Source organism: Haliotis rubra, unplaced genomic scaffold (genome assembly GCF_003918875.1).
Source record: "Haliotis rubra isolate DU_JTF1 unplaced genomic scaffold, ASM391887v1 Scf1335, whole genome shotgun sequence".
NCBI lineage: Eukaryota > Metazoa > Mollusca > Gastropoda > Lepetellida > Haliotidae > Haliotis > Haliotis rubra.
In genome coordinates this window covers 126924-151129 of record NW_025765265.1, presented here as the reverse complement: position 1 = coordinate 151129, position 24206 = coordinate 126924, and the positions used below count along the sequence as shown (strand labels likewise).

At 40.1% G+C, this 24206-nt stretch overlaps 2 protein-coding genes and 1 long non-coding RNA gene across 3 annotated transcripts; 2 read left to right on the top strand and 1 right to left on the bottom strand.

The window, feature by feature from the left end:
* The first annotated feature begins 6 nt into the window (after positions 1 to 6).
* LOC124267757 (toll-like receptor 2) lies at positions 7 to 2025 on the top strand. Its single transcript, XM_046702746.1, has one exon. The coding sequence runs from the start codon at positions 7 to 9 to the stop codon at positions 1021 to 1023; it is 1017 nt and encodes a 338-aa protein (XP_046558702.1). The 3' UTR covers positions 1024 to 2025.
* Positions 2026 to 3023: 998 nt separating this feature from the next.
* LOC124267749 (DNA repair protein RAD51 homolog 4-like) lies at positions 3024 to 21018 on the top strand. Its single transcript, XM_046702738.1, has 9 exons — positions 3024 to 3175; positions 9524 to 9642; positions 13225 to 13306; positions 14487 to 14606; positions 15844 to 15945; positions 16776 to 16866; positions 17500 to 17570; positions 19102 to 19251; positions 20908 to 21018. The coding sequence occupies exons 1-9, from the start codon at positions 3032 to 3034 to the stop codon at positions 20959 to 20961; spliced, it is 933 nt and encodes a 310-aa protein (XP_046558694.1). The 5' UTR covers positions 3024 to 3031; the 3' UTR covers positions 20962 to 21018.
* Positions 20983 to 21563, bottom strand: LOC124267750. The gene is made up of 3 exons (XR_006896112.1): positions 21354 to 21563; positions 21071 to 21270; positions 20983 to 21019 (listed from the first exon to the last, which is right to left on the bottom strand). It is a non-coding gene; the product is annotated as an uncharacterized LOC124267750 (long non-coding RNA).
* Between the last annotated feature and the right edge of the window lie 2643 nt (positions 21564 to 24206).

Genomic DNA, 24206 nt, shown 5'->3' with positions numbered 1-24206 from the left:
TTGGTTATGGGTGGTAATGGCATACGTTTTATACCACAAGTAATAACGTCGAAATTAACAAATATAACGAGTCTTGCTCTGTATCGGAACTCGATTTCGGACCTAAAGCCAAACACGTTTGAAAATATGACAAGGTTGAAAAAGTTATTCTTGGGAAATAATGAGATTTCAACAATGAATGAACAATCTGTTCCGAAAACTCTAAAACTACTCGAGATATTTGAAACCCCTTTTGCCTGCACATGTGACATAGTGTGGCTTATAGACTGGATGCATAGGGAACCCGAAACATTTGGTATTTATAAAACAAGTAAATATGAATTTTGGTATAACTGTTCCAGCCCCGTGAACCTCAAAGGGGTTCACTTGCAGGATTTGAAAATGTCAAAGACAAGTTGTCTGATGGATCAAGATGTGAAAATCGTAACTCTTACCTTCAGTATTTTACTTATAGTGTTCCTGGTGACAGGAACGTGGATGTATCGTTACCGTTGGCACATCCGATACTTCATCTACATGGTCAGATACAGTCAACGTCAGGAGGTGGACACTGCCAACTACGAATATGACGCATTTGTGGCCTACTGTGCGCCAGATCGTCAGTGGGTCATTCGGAACATGTTGCCTGTTCTGGAAGGTAACGAAAACCTGAAACTCTGCGTCCATGACAGGGACTTTGAAGTTGGTAAATTAATCGTTGATAACATTGTGGATGCAATTGAAGCAAGTCGGAAAATTGTCATTGTGCTCTCCAACAGTTTTGCTGTCAGTGACTGGTGCCAGTTCGAGCTCAATCTCATTCAGCGCCACGTGCTCGAGAATAGACAGCGCCTCCTGGTGGTGGTCATGCTGGAGGAGATAGACACACGTCACGTGACCAAGGCTATGAGAGCCATGTTGCAGACGACAACCTACCTGATGTGGGGAGAGGAAGAGTATGCTAGAAAAGCCTTCTTCAACAGACTGAGGATGTTACTTCGTAGTTCGACCAGAGATGCAGGGAACAGGCGGCTATCGGTTTAGTTGACAAGAATATGTGATGCTGAATATTCATTCTATATATGTATACCATGATGATTTTCTGTAATGCATGTGTCAAGATGTGTATTTCGAGAACAAGTGCCCATAGAGGAAGCTTTCTAATAACAGTCGGTAAAACGTTTGATACAGAAAAGTCAATATTGGCTCTTCCCAAGCTACGTTTTCTACACTTGTGAAAGATCTAGGCCTCAGGGTTGATTCAGGTCTCGCCACGGGAGCCCAATTGGACATACTCTGTAAAACATGCTACTTTCGTCAGAAACATCCGAAAGTACATTATACAATAGAAAGCGTTAAGGTCCTTGTCAGGTCATGTCAGGAGACTCGTCTCGATTAGATTACTGTAAGGACTGCTTGTAGGTCTCAACAAAGCTCAACCTTACAAACTGCATAAAAGTTCAGATCACGGCTGCTTGCATTGTTTTTTGAAAGCCAAGTCTCAAAACATAACTCCTACTCTAATCCCTACATCGTTGCATCTTGTATTGACTCTAAACTTCTCTGCCTTGTCTACAAGTGTCTACACAATTTTGTGCCAGCTTATCACAAGGATCTTATCACTGAATACACCCCTGCCAGAACTCTTCGCTCCCAGAACCAGCTCCTGTTAACAGTCTCCAAGATCCGCTTAGCTTCATTCGACAAGCGATCTTTCCAACTCTCTACCTGTCAACATTAAACTTTCTGATTCTCTGGCAAGTTTCAAATATCTTTTCAAGAGCCCTAACTTTGCTAACTCTTCAAACCCACAATGTATATTTTATTCAAATTAGATATTATCCTCTGATTTAACTGTAATGCCATGAGCATACACAAGTGCGTATTAAAAGGCGCATTATAAGTGTCCATTATTATCAATATTATTTTATTGCTGTGCTATAAATGAAATATAGAATACAGTCACTCATGACAAATTACATACATATATTTATCCATGTACACAGTAGGACTCACTCGCAGAATAAAGATGTAAATAGAAATTTCGATATGACTGTATTTTCCTTTCGCTCAGGAACAATTAAACTAATAATAATAGAATAGAGATATAAATCAAACTTTGGATATGATTATTATTTACTTTCGCGCATGAACAATTACACTTATCACTTTAAAATAAAGACATATATGAAAATATGATTATGCCTGTATTTTACTTTTTCTTATGACAAATTACACTTGTGCGAAAGGTGATGATAAAAGTCGTTTCACTTACATTTCTGAGTGAGTGAGTGAGTGAGAGAGTATTAGCAATATTCCAGCAATATCACAGCAGGGGACACCAAAACTGGTCCTCACACATTGTACCCCTGTGGGGAATTGAACCCGGGTTTTCTGAAAGACGAGCAAACGCTTTAACCACTAGGCCATCCCACCGTCCCAACATTTCTGAACAAGGCTGTACATAGTGTTTTTGATTCCAGAATACATGTAATTTTAAGTCTTTTAATGGTAGATTGCTACAGGTCAAAGTTAGAAACAAGGAAAAGCCTTAAATGCTTTAGGAATGATAGCAATTCATTTTAACAAAAGTAGATATTGTCAACTCAGAAATAAGTACAGATGCATAGGTATGGAAAAAATATTAGTAATAAAAAAACCCGTCCAGAACAGAACAGAAGAGTACAGTATTTATATCCCCAAAAAAATTCTAAATTATCCAGGAAGGAGTTGAAAATCACATCTAACCCCAGGAGAAATTTAGCTGATATCTCATATCAGAGACCATATACCGATATATATGGTCTCTGCTCAGATGAGACTTCGTATACTCATTTCGAAAAAATAAATTAAAAAGGCCTAAATGTAGTGAACAAGAAACAGGGCCTAGATTTTCGAAGCTCTCTTAGCGCTGCTAAGATAGTCGTAAGTTAATGTTAATGTATGGTACATTAAGTTACCTACAGCTGTCGAAGTGGGCGAATTTTACCAAAGTAATGCAGAGTAGCCTCCCTTGCAAACCCGGAAGTGAAGTTATTGCGGGAAATGCAAAATGACAGCTCTCATTCCGGGAGTATGTTCAGCCTTGACACAGGCGGTAGTTGACTCTCTGAAGAAGATTGGTGTTAAAACCGTGACAGATTTTATCACAGACGATGTGGAAAGCCTTGCACAAAGGTGCACGATACCATACAAGGTGAGTATTGTTACAGTTTTCGGACCTCGTTTACCAGGTTGGGGAAACCTACTGATTGGCCTATAAAAGGCCGAACGGGATATTATAGGCCATTCTGCCTATTTTGCTATAGGCCGATCGGGCTATATTTGACCATTATTATTTCACAAACTATCAATTTCCGCACGAAATGGTTTTATATGATCATAGAGATGAATAGTTAATGGACCTCCTCAGCTTGAAAAAAATAAGTTTTTGGACAAAATGGAAAGTTATATATTCAGGAAAAGATGTTTCATTTAAAGGTCACATGCAACCAAAAAATCAAACATAATTAAAACACAATTATCACTTATTCATGACATATAATATACATTGCTGGTTATGAAAAAACATATAAACAAAATTATAAGCTTACAATCGCAAATCAAAAGTGCAATATTGTGTACTTGGGTTTACTTCCCAAGAAACGAAGCAGCCGGGATACCGAACCCAGTCAGAGCGGGGGGTGTGCACTCAAGTGTAACGGCTGGTTCATTTGCAGATGCCCTCACGGCTCATTGTGTGTGTATATATAGAGATGATGGGTTTTGTAAATACATGCTCATTGTTTGTGTATAACATTTTGCAATCAACAGACATCATAACATGTCATGTGTACAAGTATCACACCTACCTGTCTGTGTAATTACATAATGTGACAGAGACCGAACTCGGGCCATAAATCAATGCATTTTGTTTATGGTGTATAGCCTGATTGGTGTTAAGTTCAAATTGCATGTGGTCAGTGATAGCAGCTGTGTATTGAATATTGTCATTAGCAGACAGGCAGGCAGACACACAGGTGTCAATAAAACAAGACATTGAGTTTTGTCTGTGACAACGACATATCTATATCACAGTTAGAAATTCTGTCAACGCTAAATAATGACATTGCTTTTAGGTATCGAACTGAGAAAGTGACGGTAAGAAGAACGTTTGGTGAAATAGACAAATGAAATTATATAAACAGTTAATTTACTGTCATAACATATAAAAAGCTTGCGCCTGTGAGATATCAACAAAACATTAGAAAAATAGCTCACACCAAAGCCTTCACTGAGTATTCACCGGACAACCCTCTTCCAAGCTACGCGAACCTATTTCACTGCGCACGTGCTATGAGCGCAGCCCAGCTGTTGAAACCAGTTTTCCCCCGAAAAGTTGGGGGAAAATTAGTGAAACGTTTGAACTCCTATTTCGCGCGGGTTTTTTCATCGCGTTATTTTTCAACTTTATAAGTTGAATTTGCATTTTTGAGATTTGTTTCGGTAAGTCCATACCGAAAGGTATCAGAATCTGCAAAGTTGTGTTTTACGTTGCATGTGACCTTTAAGAACACAATTTTGCACAGATTTTAATTTTGAAAACTAAAACTGAATATCTATGTCATTAATTTTCAGTGAAAATTGTCAAAAATATTATGGACTTATATTTAATTAGCTATTTCCAAAACTCCTTTATTATGTGATGAAAATGCTCAAAAAGGGTTTGAATGAAAACCTTAGAACATCAAAACTTGAATGATGTTAATATCCTCATGCGGAAATGCACAACTTTAAATTTATTTGATAAATATCATAATTAAAGGCCAATCGGCCTATAGCAAAATAGGCCGAACGGCCTATTATATCCCGTTTGGCCTATTATAGGCCGATCGGTAGGTTTCCCCAACCCGTTTACTTGTGTCCAGCTCGTACCCCACTCTCTTCGATCCCGTAGAGATCCGGATTTGAATTGATCTGGAGCAACACATACAATGCCGACCGGTAATTCCGCGCACCTAAGCACATCGATCGCAACACGGCAACTAACGTCTCTCATTTTTTTGGTTTACGTGACTAAACATGCTGATATGCATTTTATTTATCTAGAAATATAAGTTTTATTGACGACTATAAAATTCTAACGTTGCATTATGCCATACGGTTGACCTTACCGGCGTTCTGGCGACATCGCTTCCTGTCCGGTAATTCTGCGCAGCAACTGATGTGCATAAAATCCAGATGGAGATCCGAAGTATGGAAGCGTATTAGGGCCAGATTTTTTCCAAAAATCACTTCATCAATGTAAGGAAGAGTGTCTTATATTAAATCCAATTATTACTGGACTCACATGTAATAATGACTTGGTTGATGGGTTGTATCCCATTACCCCTACATCCCAGTACCCCTACAATTAGGTAAAACAGCACACGTCATTTACCTGTCTGGGATAATGAACTTACCCATGGGAGCGATTAAAGTGTTGTGTATACAACTTAGAAAGGATTAAGGTGTTCTTTGTTAGAGAAAGTTTGTTAAGATGAAATAAAGTAAATGTTGAAATTGACACTGAGATGAGACAAGTAATTTGAGATGACTTAGCATAGTATATAAATGTTGGAAACAAACTAACATGACATCAACATGGCTGGTCTTCGCAATGTTGAGTTTGTTATGTCATGGAGAGGTAGCACCCAAGTCCTATTTGAGGGTTATCTACACACTAAGAATGTCGAGAGACAGTCTTGTGTACACTGGAGGTGTGTCCAGTCAACTTGCAGAGGCAGAGTCACAACAGTCGGAAATGTTTTGAGGAATGCGACGGAGACTAATCATCCGCCAGAGGATAGCCAGAAGGTCTGGTTTGTCAGCAACCTGAGGAAGAGAGCGAGGGAGGAGTCAACATCGATGCACACCCTCTACAACAACGAGATTACGAACTTGGACGATGATAAGATACCATTGATGCCATCCTTCCCGACCATGAGCAGTGCTATGTACCGCCATCGACAGAAAACAATTCCTGTTTTGCCGCAGACGAGATCGGAAGTGAACCTTCAAGATTCCTGAATGCAGACAGCAGATGGTCGACCCTTCCTCCTGTTTTCAGATGGTGATCATGATAAGATCCTGGCATTTGGCACCATGGATAGTCTTCAGGCCTTGCAGTCTTCTGAAATCATCTATATAGATGGAACCTTTACTGCCTGCCCTGGTCTGTGGAATCAAGTGTACATCCTACATGCAAGACGTGGAACCACAACCTATCCCCTCATCTTCACCTTACTCCCCGACCGCCAGACTGATACCTACTCCAGACTCTTCAGACTCATCAAGAATGAAGTTCAGCAGAGACTTAACCGGCCGCTTGTCCCATCCTGTGTCCAGACAGACTTTGAGCTGGCGGCAATTCATGCTATGGAGAGAGAGTTTCCGACTGCTGAAGTGAAGGGTTGCTTCTTCCACTACTGTCAGGCCATTTGGAGGAAGGTCCAGGATCTTGGACTTGCTGTTGCTTACAGAGAGGATCTGGAAATATCCAGATGGGTAAGAAGAGCGGCTGGACTACCCCTTTACCCCAGAACAGTATCCAGGACATGTGGGTTGGCGCCATGGACGACACGCTCCCGATGTACCAAGAGCGCCACCTTCAACGATTACATGGTGACTACCTGGGTCGACGACGACGCCAGATTCCGTCTTGCCACTGTGGAACCATCACTCAACAACAGGTCCAAGGACAAACAACAACCTAGAGGGATTCCACAACCGCCTGAACTGGGGACTCCCACATCGACACCCAACATCTACCGATTTGTGGAGGTGATCAGGAAAGTTGAACACGCTGAGAGAGCGAACATTTCCCAGATAGACTTTGGAGCAGCACAGAGAAGCAGAAAGAGAGTGTACAGAGAGATGGAGCATCGTTTGTGTCGCCTCAAGGAGCAGATCAATCTTGGGCTGCAAACACCAATGCAGTTCCTTGACGCTGTGGGCCATCTCCTCAAATTGGGATAGAGACTTGTTTAAAAGACAAAAATTAACATTAAAAAGTTAACATGACCTGCTGCTCATATTCATGTCACGACCAGGAAGATATCTGTGTATTATATTCATTTATTTGTGTAATTAAATCCATAAATTAAAACATTAAATCTTGTGTTCATGTGTTTGGGCTAGTCCATTGTCCAGGTAACAGGTAACAGGAAGGGGATTAGCAGTGCATTGGACCGTGAACTTTGTTGTTATAAGCTGTAGGGGTAATGGGATGTAGGGGTAAGGATACCGGTTGATGTCATACACATCCCAGTTGCGTAGAGACATTTCTTGTCCAAAATGATTCAATTGATTGCGAGTGGTAGATCTATTGTGCATCAATATGTGTTAGTATGCTGGTTTCATATAAAGCAATCAAATGTATCTGTACAGGTTGGGGAAACCTACCGATCAGCCTATAATAGGCTAAATGGGATATAATAGGCCCTTCTGCCTATTTGCTATAACCGATTAAATTGGCCTATAATTATGATATTTATCAAATAAATTTGAAGTGGTGAATTTCCGCATGAGGATATTGACATCATTCAAGTTTTGATGTCCTAAGGTTTTCATTCAAACCCTTTTGAGCATTTTCATCACATAATAAAGGAGTTGGAAATTGCTAATAAAATAAAAGTCTATAATATTTTTGACAATTTTAACTGAAAATTAATGACATAGATATTCCATTTTAGTTTTCAAAATGAAAATCTGTGCAAAATTGTGTTCTTAAATGAAACATCTTTTCCTGAACATGATATAAATTTCCATTTTGTCCAAAAACTTATTTTTTTTCAAGCTGAGGATCGAGGTCCATTAACTATTCATCTCTATGGTCATATAAAACCGTTTTGTGCAGAAATTGATAGTTTGTGAAATAATTATAATAATGGTCAAATATAGCCAGATCGGCCTTTAGCAAAATAGGCAGAGCGGCCTATAACATCCCGATCGGCCTTTTATAAACCTATCGGTAAGTTTCCCCAACCTGCTGACTACAACTCATCAAGTAAACGGCACAATGTAGAATGGACCAGTCCTAGCTAGAGTACGCTTCTGTATTCAGATTTTGGCTAGTAGTACCAGTGCCGACAACAACCTCTTCAGCACTGATAACTGTTTATGCAGTGTATGCCTAAATATATCTCAACTCTAATGACAAAATTGTTATTCATTGTCAGTTTCTAAAACTGCTTCACTGACGACACATCATATTGTTTTTTGAAGCATCATGTCTTAGAGGACTGCATAATATTGTACCAGTGTATGAAATAAGCCCAAAACCCAGTCAGACATCAGGGCTGGTAACTTCAAAAAATGTTACCAGCCCAAAATGAATTTAACTAGACCAGACACCAAGATTTATGAAACATCTAAAAAAAATTACCAGACCACCGGGCTGGTTAGCTGTAAATTTTGACTGTCCGTCAGAAATCTAGATCGTCTCGGGCGGTCGGACGGGCCTTATTTCATACACTGAAAGTACATATTTATTTCTTCTTGTGTGATATTTAGCATATGGCAAAACACCTGATTGATGGAGGTGCAACCATAAGGTGATTTCAAGGCGACCCTAAATCCTTTGTTTATTGTTGAGTTTAGAGATCAAAGATGGGACACTGTGAATGCTTTGCTATTTAGACCAAACAAACAGTACTAAGGAAATGAAATGTACTTGCACATGGTGTAACCTTAGGTAATAACAGGTTGCACATGATGTTCAATGCAAAATTATATTTACTGCTTTTTATAATAAATTATATTGATGATTTAGAACATCATTACAATGAAATTATTAATATTTCTTCTGGATAAATTAACAGAGATCAAGTCTGTTAATTTTTCCAGAAATAAATATCTGGAAAATATTAACATGCACTGTGTCCAACTTGTATAAATGTTAGCGGTGGTCCGATTAATTGAAATAATCGAAGACTGGTCACAATGACTAAACGACCAAGCAATCGATCATGTTTTCTCATAATCGAACACAAACAATTCCAGAACACTTGTTTGCATTATAACAATATTTTTCACAAGGTTGGTTTTGTCTGTTACATTTCATAAACATTACAAGCTCGTTCCAAGTCAGGATTGAATTTATCTTAAAGACTCCAGGAAATTTATGTTCCTAACATACTAGTCATCCTTTAAAGATGTTAAATTTGCACATGCATTTTGTGGAATTTACAAAAAGACTCATAAGAACTACATGTTTTTCTTTGTTTTTTGTGCAGTAACAAACATATCCAGAAAAATTTGATAAATGAGGCTGACCAATTGTTTTTGATGATTGATCGGTTGTAATGAACCAATCATCAATTATGAGATTATATCCAATTCCCAACACTAATAAATATGAGGTTGACTTTGACAGTTTTTCAGGTAGCACCAGTACCAGTGAATTTCTATAAATTATCATGATACTCAATGCATGGCATGGAAGGCTTCGGGTTACTAACTCGCTGTATTGCTTCACTCATATTGTTGAATAGCTTCTATCAAAACCATGTTGTGTTATTTGCAGGATCTTGTTGCAATCAAAAGAGTTCTTCTCGCCCAGCATTCAGCTTATCCCATACTTGGTCATGAAGCCTATTCAAGTGCTTGTTCTTCTCTTGCCTTCTTCTCCACGGGGTGTGAAAGGTAAGTGGTTGAGAAAGTCAAAAAACATTCTTTGTTATCCTGGCTGACCGACACCGTGGTGTAGTGGTAAGAGTGTCCGCCTGGAGAGCGGAAGGTCACGGGTTCGATCCCCGACCGTGTCGTACCAAAAGACGTTAAAATATGGTACTTGTTGGTCCCTGTCTGGCGCTCGGCATTAATGGGTACAACAAGGACTGGTCGGCTCGGAGTCAGTATAATGTGTCTGAGTGGGGTATTCATGCTTCACTGCGGCATGGTATCTCAGTGGGCTAGCACTATAAAACCAGCTTAAGTCTGGGCTAGTACAAGCAGCCGCACATACACATACACACGCATGCATGTCATCATATGAGTGCAGGGCTCCAGATAATTTTTCAACATCAGGAGTAAGTACTCCATATATTTTCAATATAGGATTACTGGATAAACTTAAAAGTACATTTTGAGTACTGAATGGAATTTAATGGCATATCAGTAATCTTGTGTTTCGTTTCATATATGCACCACAACATTACTACTCTTGTGTAAACAGGTCAATAAACAATAAACAACACTCTTTCAGATAAATACGTCTGTAAATGATTCCAAGACCGTACAGCATTGCTGTGGTGTGTATGTACTACGTTTTCTAAATTATTTCCTACCGTGCATACCGTATCGTGCATATTTTTATCCGTAATGCATACCGATATCACGGCCCTTAGGCCAAAAAAAATAAATGTTGTGGTTCCGATTTCCTACATTTCAGAACTAGGGTAGGTAGCTAGGTTTTAATTTTTTTTTTGCAAAATATTTTTACATTACTCATGTGTCAGAAAATAAATTTAATTTATTATGTGGTGAGTAAAATTGTTAGGCTCGGCGGGAATATTTAGGGTCGGTCGGGAAATCGGAACCACAAGCTTTTTTTTTTTAGGCCTTATCTGGAGAATAAGGCGATATATTCCCAAGCACGACGTTAAACCCAATTTCACCTCACCTCACCTACAAACCAAACACGACATGGAGGGGAATTTTTTTTTATATTTAAGTTCTTTAATAAGTTGCAGAGCTCCAGATAAGATTTAGCTCATGTGGGTACTGTACCCACTGTAATTTGTTGGAGTGGGTATTTTGAATGTTGAGTGGGTATTTCATTTTCCGTTATCCACTGCTTTCAAACATGTGCGTATTTCAGTGATTTTACTCACCTAAGTATTATGTCATTGAGTAAGTTTACTAAGCAGGTATGTTCTGCCTTATGTCATACCAACTTAAATATAATGGAAATGATTTCATAAAAAAATCACTCATCCTATATGACAGTACAACTTGATAGCAATCGATGTCTCTTTCATTACGCAAGCGATTTTTTATAAATATAGTTTGTACGCATTTGTTTTAAACTTTTTGTGTATCTAACATTTTAAATGCGTAATTGGTACACAACAATTATTTTTCAATGCATAATTTGAAATTTTCTATGCGTATTTTACCCGGATACGCAGCTTATCTGGGCCTCTGAAGTTGTGTATCTTTGAGAGTATAATTCTTGTACCACATGGTCTCTGTAGGCCACAAAGCCCGTGAAGATCCGTGTTTGTCATAAAAGGCAACAAACGGTATCGAGTGGTCAGGCTTGCTGACTTGGTTGACACATGTCATGGTAACCCAGTTGCATAGATTGATGCTCATGGTGTTGATCACTGGATTGTCAGTTTCAGACTTGGTATTTACAGACCGCTGCTATGTAGCTGGAATACTGCTAAGTGCAGCAATAAACAACAAACAAAATCCAGAACTCCAGATAAGATTTAGCTCATGTGGGTACTGTACCCACTGTATTTTTTGGAGTGGTATTATGAATGTTGAGTGGGTATTTAATTTTCCGTTACCTACTTCTTTCAAATATATTTGTATTTCAGTGATTTTACTCACCTAAGTATATGCCATTGAATATGTGTACTAAACATGTATGTACTGCCTCATGTTATACCTAATCAAAACCAACTTAAATATAATGGATATGATTTCTTAAAAAATCACTCATCCTATACTGACAGTACAACACTAGTCCTATACTAACAGTACAACTTGATAGCAATTGATGACTTTTTCATTATGCAAGCGATTTTTATAAATATATTCCGTACGCATTTGTTTTAAACTTTTTGCGTATCTAACATTTTAAATGCGTAATTGGTACGCAACAATTATTTTTCAATGTGTAAATGGAAATTTTCTATGTATATTTTACCTGGATACACAGCTTATCTGGGCCTCTGAAATCTTTAGGCCATGCCTTCCCCACCTGTGACACAAAATATGAGTGTGGGTTTAATCTTTAATGTTGCTTTGAACAATATATCAGTTATATCACTGTGTGGCATATGATAAAAGTTAGAGATACTGGAGTGAAAACAGAATTTGAGTTGCAAACATGGTAAACATTATGTAACTGTATCTTGACAGTTCTTCCAAATAAACATAGATTTTGTTTGGGGTACATTATTTTATATGTGGACAACTGATGAGTAGAAATATATGAATTTTAACAAACCTTATGGTGAATGTTTTAAAGGGACAGTGTCACACATTTTCGACAATATTTGGGTCTATATTTTATATTGGGGGCATATGCACTTAGTTTAGCTTCCTATCGATGCAATAAAAGACTTTTTATCCCTTATGACTTGCCTGAAATTGATAATTGAAACTTTGAGGCTGAATAGCTTCCAAACAGAAAAATACTTGCCATATATGGAATATCGAAAAGTGTCGCACATGGAGTTGTCGGCGTTTGCCGAACTCGCCTCAATCACAAATTGCCCTAAAAAGAGTGTTCCCAGGGATGTAACTCTATGGGTTTCGCTTGAAATAATGTTCGGCAAGTAGAGTGAGTGAGTTTAGTTTTACGCCGCACTCAGCAATATCCCAGCTATATGGCGGCGGTCTGTAAATAATCGAGTCTGGACCAGACAATCCAGTGATCAACAGCATGAGCATCGATCTGCGCAATTGGGAACCTATGACATGTGTCAACCAAGTCAGCGAAACTGACCACCCGATCCCATTAGTCGCCTCTTACGACAAGCATAGTCACCTTTTATGGCAAGCACATGGGTTGCTGAAGACCTATTCTACCCCGGATCTTCACGGGTCTTCGGCAAGTAGTGGGCACGAGAGTCAATTTAATGCAACTTTGCAATAATTCATTCAAACTTTTTGATTTAGTATTGTAACCTAAATACATACTTTTGGGGGAATAAATTACATGGTAGCTTCCCTGAGGCCTGATGGTTACTTTTATTGGGAGAAGTGCGTTATTTATTTTTAGAGAAGTTTGGTGTGACATAGTGCCTTTAAGAAAGTGTTCAAAGGTTTATTATATTTTATATTTTTATATTTGATGAGGAGCTGTGGGGTGGCCTAGTGGTTAAAGCGTTTGCTCATCAGGCCTGAAGACTCGGGTTTAATTCCCCACATGGGTACAGTGAGTGAAGCCCATTTCTGGTGTCCCCCAATGTGATATTGCTGAAATATTGCTAAAGCAGTTAAAACTCACTCACTCACTCACTCTATTTGAAGCAATTTCTTTTTCAGCCTGGACTTGATCTTAGATGGAGGTCTGTATACAGGGGAGGTAACTGAGGTTGCTGGCGAGATAGCAGCTGGGAAGACACAGGTACATATAGATATATAATACTGGAGTTATTTCAAAACCCTTGATGCCCTGATGAACTTGTGTTGATGAAGATATATTTTTGACCCATGATATACCGACAAGGCCCCAGATTTTAACCATTTAGAATTTATTCACATTTTCAATCATGTGGCATTTAGAAGCTGGTTTGACGAAGAGGAACAATTTTTTATGGATAGACAACTTCTTTACTGCAATAGATGCAACACTTTGGTGTAGATGCTTACACTGTTGGGGCAGCACTTTTATTTTCTGTGTTCCTCATCGCACGACCGACCCTAATTTTAGTGCTGACCAAACAAAAAAAAACAATTTTTTTTTCATTCCAACACTGCCGACTCGAAAAAGTCACCACACATAGAAAATCAGAGTTATGTCCCTTGTCAACAGACTGGCCATGATGTCTGCTACTAGCATAGGCGACAAAAACATATCAATTGATCTACAAAGATTTCATTATTAAATATTTTATTAATAGGTGTTATCTATGATGTTTGAGGTGAGTTTATCATTAAAGCCAATTGTTCATCTTTTAATCAGTCGCTGACACAAGTCCAGCGAATGCCAAGAAATTGTAATAAGAATTACAATAAATGAGAATCAAGAACACTATTCAGATAAAAAAAAATTCTCCCGACCAACCGACCCATGTTCAGAATTTGGTGGCTACATGAAACACACACACACAAAATGATGCCCTTATCAAGCAAGTGATCACTATCCCTCAAAAATTGTTCCTCCTCTTTGGTTTTTTATATAAATTATTTCCTCGGATCAGTTTCTGCATTTGTTCAACACTGAAAAATGTTAAATTTAGGTCTCCTCAGGCAAGAGCCTTGTTTGGAGATGCCTCTGTTCCTCCAGCAGTGAATGGGTACCTGGTAGGATGGTAATGTGACTGTTACCATTTTACCATCCCATAATGCATCTTGGGCTGTGTACTCAACAGGTAGCTGGTAATGTCAATGTATGTCCACATATATTCCTTGATCTGGATAATGATGTAGTGCCTTGAGCATGCTTTTAGATGTGCATTAGTGCATTTTGAATATGAACATTATTATTCTAGGACGTGCAGCTTGAGATGTGTATATAGTGCACAACATATGTCAAGGTGTGGAGAGGGTGATAGAGATCTTGATATTGTGTTTGTTGTTGACAGATATGTCTAAGCAGTGCAGCGTGCGTGTCGTGTCAGCAGCGGGTGGTGTATGTCGACACGTGCGGGGCGTTCAGTGCGGAGAGGGTGATGGAGATGCTTCAGCTCCAGAGCTACACCCAGGTAGGACACACATCATCCCATTGCTGGTGTACTTTCAGCACAGAACATCATCCCTGTCAGGGCTCGATTAAGTGCTTTGTTACTTGCACTGGTGCAACCCAATATTGCAAGGTGCAACCTAGTTATTAGTCTAACTTGCACCAGGTGCAAGTCATTTTTTGAGAAATAAATCAACAATAAATCTAACAATATAAGCATAAATATGTCAGCTCCATTTTGTTCTAAACTTTGAATAGCTATGGCAACGAAACATTGCTATTCATAGACACGTCTCGGCTATGATAGCTCAAGATTGTAAACAGGGATCAGCTGTGTCTCTGTGTTGCTATGGTTTCAATGGTACTACATGACAGAAATATGTTTATGTGCACACGAAACCTCTGATGTTTTAACACACTACGTTGCAACTGGAATTTGGCTGGTGCAACTAGGTTTTTATCTTAGGTTGCACCTGGTGCAAGTAGGTTAACATCTCTTAAATCAAGCCCTACCTGTGGGTGTGCTGTAAGCATAGTACATCATCCCTGTGTAGGTGTACTGACAGAATAGTACACCATCTCTTTGAAGGTACACCTTCCCCTTGTAAGCGAACTGTTGGTTCAGTACATCATCTCAGTATAACCCTTGTCTAGGAATGACCACACCCTAGTGTCATTAAACAGTTATTGGCCAACGAATGACTGAGATGTAACTAATTAACTCTGAGATATGTGAAACCCTTTGATGCTGGTTGCTTAGTAAAGGATTTCTGTGTATCCAGCGTATGCTCCACTGTTCCCCAGGAAACGTGATCATATGCCAAACTCTGCACTCTGATTTTAAGCGGAGTTACTCTCGATTTTCAAATACAAAATCTGCTGTCCGATTTCTCTTTAAAAACTCAGATTTTTAGAAAAAAATCTGAATTTATGTTGACAGTATACAATTTCGCAAGTCAGCGGTGATTTATTTGAGTGAACACTGGTAAAAGCATTCAGAAGTTTAGCGTGTGATCCTTTGGGTGTCGATTGTGTATATTGCATGTTATTGACGATGAAGTTTCACAAAGTTTTTCTGAATGCATGTTATAGTCCGTATGAAAGTGAAACAAAATGGCAGAGCCGACCATGCTCTCACCCTCAACTCACACCTTTGGTACTCAGGCCTGGCTTTCAGTCATCATGACTCTGTTTTCCTTAGATTCAGGGTTGGCATCTCTGCATGACGTACATTTCTGTTTTTTATCTTTTCTCTACAGAATCCTGAAGAAGTGATGTCCAGAATACGCTGCTTCCAGCCTCATGATATATTCACCTTGTTTTCTGTGTTAGAGGATGTCCGAGTCCAGCTTGTTAAACAGGTATTTTGTCTTTCTCACATTTGGGAGTAGAGTCAATAATGTATACATTTTGTACTATGTCGATCAAGGTAAGGATAGCCTGTGAAAGGTGTGACAAGATCTCAAAGTTGCAAGCATGGAAGCGGGGCACGAGTCTGAATGCAGCCGCCTCCGACGCCTTTTGGTGGTAGTAGTTAGTAGTGTTCCGATTAATTGAAATAATCGAAGATTGGTTGCAGTGACCAAACAACCAAGCAATCGATCACATTTTCACATAATAGAACAAAACAATTATGTCTCTACTGTTATATAGAGTTGTGACGATATATCGTAGTATCGATAATCGTGATACTTTTTCTGACAATAAATATATCGATACTTTTTTCCGTATCGTGATATGTATTGTTGACCTTTAAATTGGGATTTTTTTTCCAGAAATTGACGGTTATGTCAAAATTTACACTGTTTCTTGTTATCAAGATACACTTTTTTAAAGACTAACTAAAGATAGCATATCGTGATATGCATCGTATCGAATCGTATCTCTCTATGATATCGCGATACGTATCGTATCGTAAAATTTCTGTATCGTCAGACCTCTACTGTTATAGTGTTTGAAACACTTGACAGTAGATCATATCTAACGAATTAGTCAGGGCCTGAAAACATGTTTAAATCTTAGAAAAGACATGGCTAAGTATGTCTTGAAGACTCCAGGTTGGTCACAGAGAGCCCTTGGATGAGTGACCGTGTGTGGCAGCTTGACTCCTGAGAATTTCCAGGACTTCAGTCCTGCCCCACAATGAAGCACATGTGACACATGCCTCACTTTTGTGATAACTTTCTTTCAGACGGACAGTTTCTACAGTGGCCTGAAACTATTGGTTGTAGACAGCGTGACATCGGTCATCTACCCAGTGCTTGGTGGTCAGCAGATGGATGGTGAGTACCAACAGGTCTTTGAACAGCATTTAGAAGTGATACACACAAGGAGGAGAGTTTGATGGAAGTGAACTTCTATGTTATGAGGACCACATTATAGTCACTTACCTCCCTTGCCTGGGGTAGATGAATCAGGAAACCAAATGTTGCTTGATCTGTTTAGCAGTCTGTTTGACTTGACCATTGTACATGTCAGTATGACTTTGCTACATCCTATGTCCCTGTGTTGGTGTTCATCTATAATGTACCGCCTCCATGGTGTAGTGGTTAGAGCATCCGCCCGGAGAGCGGAAGGTTGCGGGTTCAATCCCGACCGCGGTTTTTGACATACCAAAAGACGTTAAAATATCGTACTTGTTGGTCCCTGCCTGGCGCTCGGCATTAATGGGTACAACAAGGACTGGTCGGCTCGGAGTCAGTATAATGTGTCTGAGTGGGGTATTCATGCTTCACTGCGGCATGGTATCTCAGTGGGCTAGCACTATAAAACCAGCTTAAGTCTGGGCTAGTACAAGCAGCCGCACATACACATACACACGCATGCATGTCGTCATATGAGCGAAATATTCTCAAGTACGATGTTAAACCCAATTTCACCTCACCTCACCTCATCTATAATGTGAATGTACACAGGTCACGGTCTGATGGTTCAGCTTGGACACACCCTCAAGATGCTGGCTGTGGAGTTCTCCATTGCTGTCCTGGTGGGTCAAACAAGTTGGTTTTAACCATTGACACTATTTACTATACAATACAGCGGGGTTTAGAATATATTTTGTATCCCGATATTATGGGTGAGATATGATTCGTACACCAGTCCTGTACTTTAGTTGATGTTTCTTTTATTTTGTAGTCGAGTCATGACCTCAGACTTATGACAATCACTTCCAAACTTCTTAACATTTCTTAGCAAAGAATCTGAGAGGACATCACCAAATCCCATCACTGATTTTCTGTTCAATAACTAACTAATTCTTTTCTTGTTGGGCGGTGGGGTAGCCTAATGGTTAAAGCATTGGCTCGTCATGCCGAAGACCACGGTTCAAATCCCCACATGGGCACAATGTGTGAAGCCCATTTCTGGTGTCCCCCGCCGTGATATTGCTAGAAATATTGCTAAAAGCGGCATAAAACCAAACTCAGTCAGTCAGTCAGGCTTCCTTGTTTGCAAAAAGCTAATGCCAATTAAAATCAAAAGCACAAAAATGTTATGGATTGAGGTTATATTTCGCTTTTGTTTTATAGTACATTAATGCTTGTTGCTTTCATTATTAGTGGAGAGAAAGTGATGATAAGTTCCCCAGGATTTAACATCTCGTTAAAGATAATAGCTCTTAATGCTTATAGAGGAGACTAACACTTAGTCCCTGAATATATATAATTTTGATACCAGCAAATAAACCCATTCAAATTGAAAAGGAGTCCCAGTGAGTTAGGAGCATGAACCTGAAGGAATTTAGACTTGCTTCATTTAGGGCTTTAGCATTGCATAGAGGGCTGTGTAGTAGGTAAAATAGTGTGGTTCACGGACTGTGAAAGAACCTACTTATATGGTGATGTCCTGTGGGCATGCGGGTGTGTGCGTGAGCGTGTCCATATAGCTGGAATATTGCTGAATGTGGCGTTAAACAACAACCAAACATTGCAGTATATGGAGTATATGGAGTATATGCAGTATATGTATAAAGTATATGCAGTATATGGAGTATATGCAGTATATGCAGTATATGGAGTATATGCAGTATATGGAGTATATGGAGTATATGCAGTATATGGAGTATATGCAATATATGGAGTATATGCAGTATATGGAGTATATGCAGTATATGGAGTATATGCAGTATATGCAGAGTATATGCAATATATATGCAGTATATAGGAGTATATATATGCGGTATGGATAAGAGTATATGCAGTATATAGTATATGGAGTATATGGATATATGGAGAATATGCAGTATATGGACTTCAAGATGACCGATGTTTACCACTTACTTCCAAGAACCAGGCAGGATACCGAGGAGAGATGTCCTCTTTTAACAGTTGTATTTGTGACATGGCTTGGGATCTATTCACTAACCTGCTGTTTGGGCACGCACTCTATCCATTCAACTTTGAGGTGATCACTTTCAGTGTTAAGCTTTGTTCACTTAGTTTTGGAAGGATATCGCATGGAAATAGTTGCTGGCAACATCTACAGAGATTAAAATATAAAGGGAAATATCACTGTTTCAGGTGAGCAATAATGTGGTATTTGGTGCTGATGGTCAGCGTGTGGCCAGTCTAGGCCGGACCTGGTCACACGTCCCCCACACACGATTAATCATTGAGAAGACTGGACGCTCCGAGCACCGGAGAGCTGTAGTGGTCAAGAGCTCTCGTCTGGTATGTGCTCGCTGATTTCTATGATCACAGAGTAAGAATATAGTGGAGATCAAGAGGTCTTGTTCTCTCTGAAATACAGGCAATCACGTGATTTATTAGTTTAAGCACAAATGAAGATCTATTTGTCTTCAGCAACCAATGCCTGGCATGAAAGTCGACTGGCAGGATCAAGTGCTCAGACTTGCAGTAGTGGTGTTCCGATTAATTGAAATAATCGAAGATTGGTTGCAGTGACCAAACGACCAAGCAATCGATCACATTTTCTCATTATCGAACGATTTTGGAACTACTGTTTTAGTCTTTGAAATACTTGACAATGGAACGTATCTTAGAAATTGTCAGGGCCTGAAAACGTGTTTAATTCACTACACTATCTGAAAAGTCATGACTGAATATTTCTCTAAGACTCCAGGAAGATTATGTTCATGATATATCAGTCATCACTTTAAAGAAGCAGGTTGCATCATGTTATACATATCTGTAATTACAACCTGGATAGGACAATCTGAAAAATGACGCTAACCAATTTTTTCGATGATTGTTCATTGGTAATGAAGCAATCATCAATTGTGAGATTTCAACCAATTCCCAACACTAGCTTGCAGGCTTGGTTAGCAGACACCATTGTATCCCAATTGTGTGGATTAATGCTCACAGTGTCAATCATTGGATTGTCTGGTGCTGACCTGATCATTTACAGAGGTCGTCATATGTGTGAGGGACAGAATGTTTTGCAGGTTGTAGACAGTTTTGGTTGAAGAAATGAGCAAGTTAACATTTTACATCGCATGAGCATTATTTCAGCCATACAGCAACTTTTGAACAAATATAGATGTGTGTGGCACTTACAAGCGAAATTGCTGATACACAATATGAAGCTGAAATCTGAGGTAGCCTAATGGTTTAAAGCGAGAATATTTCGCTCATATGACAAAATGTGCATGAGTGTGTATGTTCGTACTAGCCCACAAGCTGGTTTTATAGTGCTAGCCCACTGAGATACCATGCCCATGAATACCCCACTCAGACACATTATCCCTGACTCCGAGCCGACCAGTCCTTGTTGTACCCATTAATGCTAAACCAGCAAGTACCATATTTTAAACTCATGTCGGTCAACCTCGACCTTCAAGTGAAATTGGCTCTAACCACTACACCATGAAGGCGGCTGATATCTGAGTGAGTGATTAGGGATTGATGCTGCTTTTCACCAGTGTTTCAGATATCTCAAGGTGTGTCAGCTTAATGTGGAGGAAAGCCACAAGTGGTTTCAGATGTTTACCATTTTGTGAAATCAACAAACCTTTTGACAAACCTAGAAATATTTGGGGTGTGCTGGAATTAAAAGATTCAGGTTCCTGGCATGCGAAAGAGAGGTAACTCCACACGGCAAGTTGCAGCACCTTAGATTCCAGGGCTACCCAGGTGACCAGCTGAATCTGAAACCATAATCAGCAGATGCTGGCCTTATGAAGGGAAGTAACTCTGCACGAAAATGTTCCTGGGATGACAATGCTCCCACTCCCCTAGACTTGAAACTTGTTTTTTTGCTGCAGTCAGCTATGTTCTAGCTGTTGTAAGCCATCAGTGCAGTGTAGTAATATCCTTTGTGCAACATTAAGGGCGCTTAGATTGTTTTGTATTTCATTGTTGCAGGTAACCCCAGTATCAGCATTGTTCACAATACCCTCACTGGAGCCTGATAGTTGACAGCAACATTCCTGGTACCTGATTGGAGCCTGATAGTTGACAGCAACATTGTTGGTACCTGATTGGAGCCTGATAGTTGACAGCAAATTGTTGATTGCATTGTTGGTACCTGATTGGAGCCTGATAGTTGACAGCAACATTGTTGGTACCTGATTGGAGCCTGATAGTTGACAGCAACATTGTTGGTACCTGATTGGAGCCTGATAGTTGACAGCAACATTGTTGGTACCTGATTGGAGCCTGATAGTTGACAGCAACATTGTTGGTACCTGATTGGAGCCTGATAGTTGACAGCAACATTGTTGGTACCTGATTGGAGCCTGATAGTTGACAGCAACGTTGTTGGTGATTGGAGCCTGATAGTTGACAGTTGACAGCAACATTGTTGGTACCTGATTGGAGCCTGATAGTTGACAGCAACATTGTTGGTACCTGATTGGAGCCTGATAGTTGACAGCAACATTGTTGGTACCTGATTGGAGCCTGATAGTTGACAGCAACATTGTTGGTACCTGATTGGAGCCTGATAGTTGACAGCAACGTTGTTGGTACCTGATTGGAGCCTGATAGTTGACAGCAACGTTGTTGGTACCTGATTGGAGCCTGACAGTTGACAGCAACGTTGTTGGTACCTGATTGGAGCCTGACAGTTGACAGCAACTTTGTTGGTACCTGATTGGAGCCTGATATCTGACAGCAACATTGTTGGTACCTGATAGTTGACAGCAACATTGTTGGTACCTGATAGTTGACAGTTGACAGCAACATTGTTGGTACCTGATTGGAGCCTGATATCTGACAGCAACATAGTTGGTACCTGATTGGAGCCTGATAGTTGACAGCACATTGTTGGATACCTGATTGGAGCCTGATAGTTGACAGAACACTGTGGATACCTCAATGGAGCCTGGTAGTTGAGAACATTGTTGGTACCTCATTGGAGCCTGGTAGTTGAGAACATTGTGGATACCTCAATGGAGCCAGGTACTTGTCAACATTGTGGGTACATCATTGAGAGCCTGGTAGTTGACAGAACATTGTGGGTACCTCCAATAGAGCCTGGTAGTTGAGAACATTGTGGAGTACGTCATTGGAGCCTGATAGTTGACAAACATTGTGGGTACCTCATTGGAGCCTGATAGTTGACAACATTGTGGGTACCTCATTGAAGCCTGATGGTTGACAACAACATTGTTGGTACCTCATTGGAGCCTGATAGTAGACAGCAACATTGTTGGTACCTCATTGGAGCCTGATAGTTGACAACAACATTGTGTGGTACCATTGGAGCCTGATAGTTGACAACATTTTGGGTACCTCATTGAAGCCTGATAGTTGACAACATTGTTGAGTACGTCAATGGAGCCTGATAGTTGACAACATTGTGGGTACCTCATTGAAGCCTGATAGTTGACAACATTGTGGGTTACCTCAATGGAGCCTGAAAGTTGACAACAACATTGTGTGTATGTCATTGGAGCCTGATAGTTGACAACATTGTGGGTACCTCATTGAAGCCTGATAGTTGAGAACATTGTGGATACCTCAATGGAGCCTGATAGTTGACAGGAACCTTGAGGATACCTCATTGGAGCCTGATAGTTGATAACATTGTGTGTGGCATCAATGGAGCCTGATAGTTGACAACAACATTGTGTGTACATCATTGGAGCCTGATAGTTTACAACATTGTGGGTACATCATTGGAGCTTGATAGTTGACAATATTGAGGTACCTCACTGGAGCCTGATAGTTGAGCAACATTGTGGGTACGTCATTGGAGCCTGAAAGTTGACGACAACATTGTGGGTAGGTCAATGGAGCCTGATAGTTGACAACCATTGTGGGTACCTGCGTCATTGGAGCCTGATGGTTGACAACAACATTGTGTACCCGTCATTGGAGCCTGATAGTAGACAACATTGTTGGTACCTCATTGGAGCCGGATAGTTGACAACAACATTGTTGGTACGTCATTGGAGCCTGATAGTTGACAACATTTTGGGTACCTCATTGAAGCCTGATAGTTGACAAACATTGTTGGTACGTGATTGGAGCCTGATAGTTGACAACATTGTGGGTACCTCATTGAAGCCTGATAGTTGACAGCAACATTGTTGGTACCTGATTGGAGCCTGATAGTTGACAACAACATTGTTGGTACCTGATTGGAGCCTGATAGTTGACAAACATTGTTGGTACCTGATTGAAGCCTGATAGTTGACAGCAACATTGTTGGTACCTGATTGGAGCCTGATAGTTGACAGCAACATTGTTGGATACCTGATTGGAGCCTGATAGTTGACAGCAACATTGTTGGTACCTGATTGGAGCCTGATAGTTGACAGCAACATTGTTGGTACCTGATTGGAGCCTGACAGTTGACAGCAACATTGTTGGTACCTGATTGGAGCCTGATAGTTGACAGCAACATTGTTGGTACCTGATTGGAGCCTGACAGTTGACAGCAACTTTGTTGGTACCTGATTGGAGCCTGACAGTTGACAGCAACTTTGTTGGTACCTGATTGGAGCCTGATAGTTGACAGCAACATTGTTGGTACCTGATTGGAGCCTGATGGTTGACAACAACATTGTTGGTACCTGATTGGAGCCTGACAGTTGACAGCAACTTTGTTGGTACCTGATTGGAGCCTGACAGTTGACAGCAACTTTGTTGGTACCTGATTGGAGCCTGATAGTTGACAGCAACATTGTTGGTACCTGATTGGAGCCTGATAGTTGACAGCAACATTGTTGGTACCTGATTGGAGCCTGACAGTTGACAACAACATTGTTGGTATGCTGATTGGAGCCTGATAGTTGACAGCAACATTGTTGGTACCTGATTGGAGCCTGATAGTTGACAGCAACATTGTTGGTACCTGATTGGAGCCTGATAGTTGACAGCAACATTGTTGGTACCTGATTGGAGCCTGACAGTTGACAGCAACTTTGTTGGTACCTGATTGGAGCCTGATAGTTGACAGCAACATTTGTTGGTACCTGATTGGAGCCTGACAGTTGACAGCAACTTTGTTGGTACCTGATTGGAGCCTGACAGTTGACAGCAACTTTGTTGGTACCTGATTGGAGCCTGATATCTGACAGCAACATTGTTGGTACCTGATAGTTGACAGCAACTTTGTTGGTACCTGATTGGAACCTGATAGTCGACAACAACATTGTGGATACCTCAATGGAGCCTGACAACATACAAAATGTCTTGGTAGTCTGCCAGCTTTT

Bases quoted from the DNA above. Each gene is read 5' to 3' on its own strand.
- LOC124267749 (XM_046702738.1), top strand. From the start codon at position 3,032: ATGACAGCTCTCATTCCGGGAGTATGTTCAGCCTTGACACAGGCGGTA. The intron at 13,307-14,486 runs GTACATATAGAT...TGTTGTTGACAG, and splicing joins TAGCAGCTGGGAAGACACAG to ATATGTCTAAGCAGTGCAGC. The intron at 14,607-15,843 runs GTAGGACACACA...TTTTCTCTACAG, and splicing joins AGCTCCAGAGCTACACCCAG to AATCCTGAAGAAGTGATGTC.
- LOC124267757 (XM_046702746.1), top strand. From the start codon at position 7: ATGGGTGGTAATGGCATACGTTTTATACCACAAGTAATAACGTCGAAA.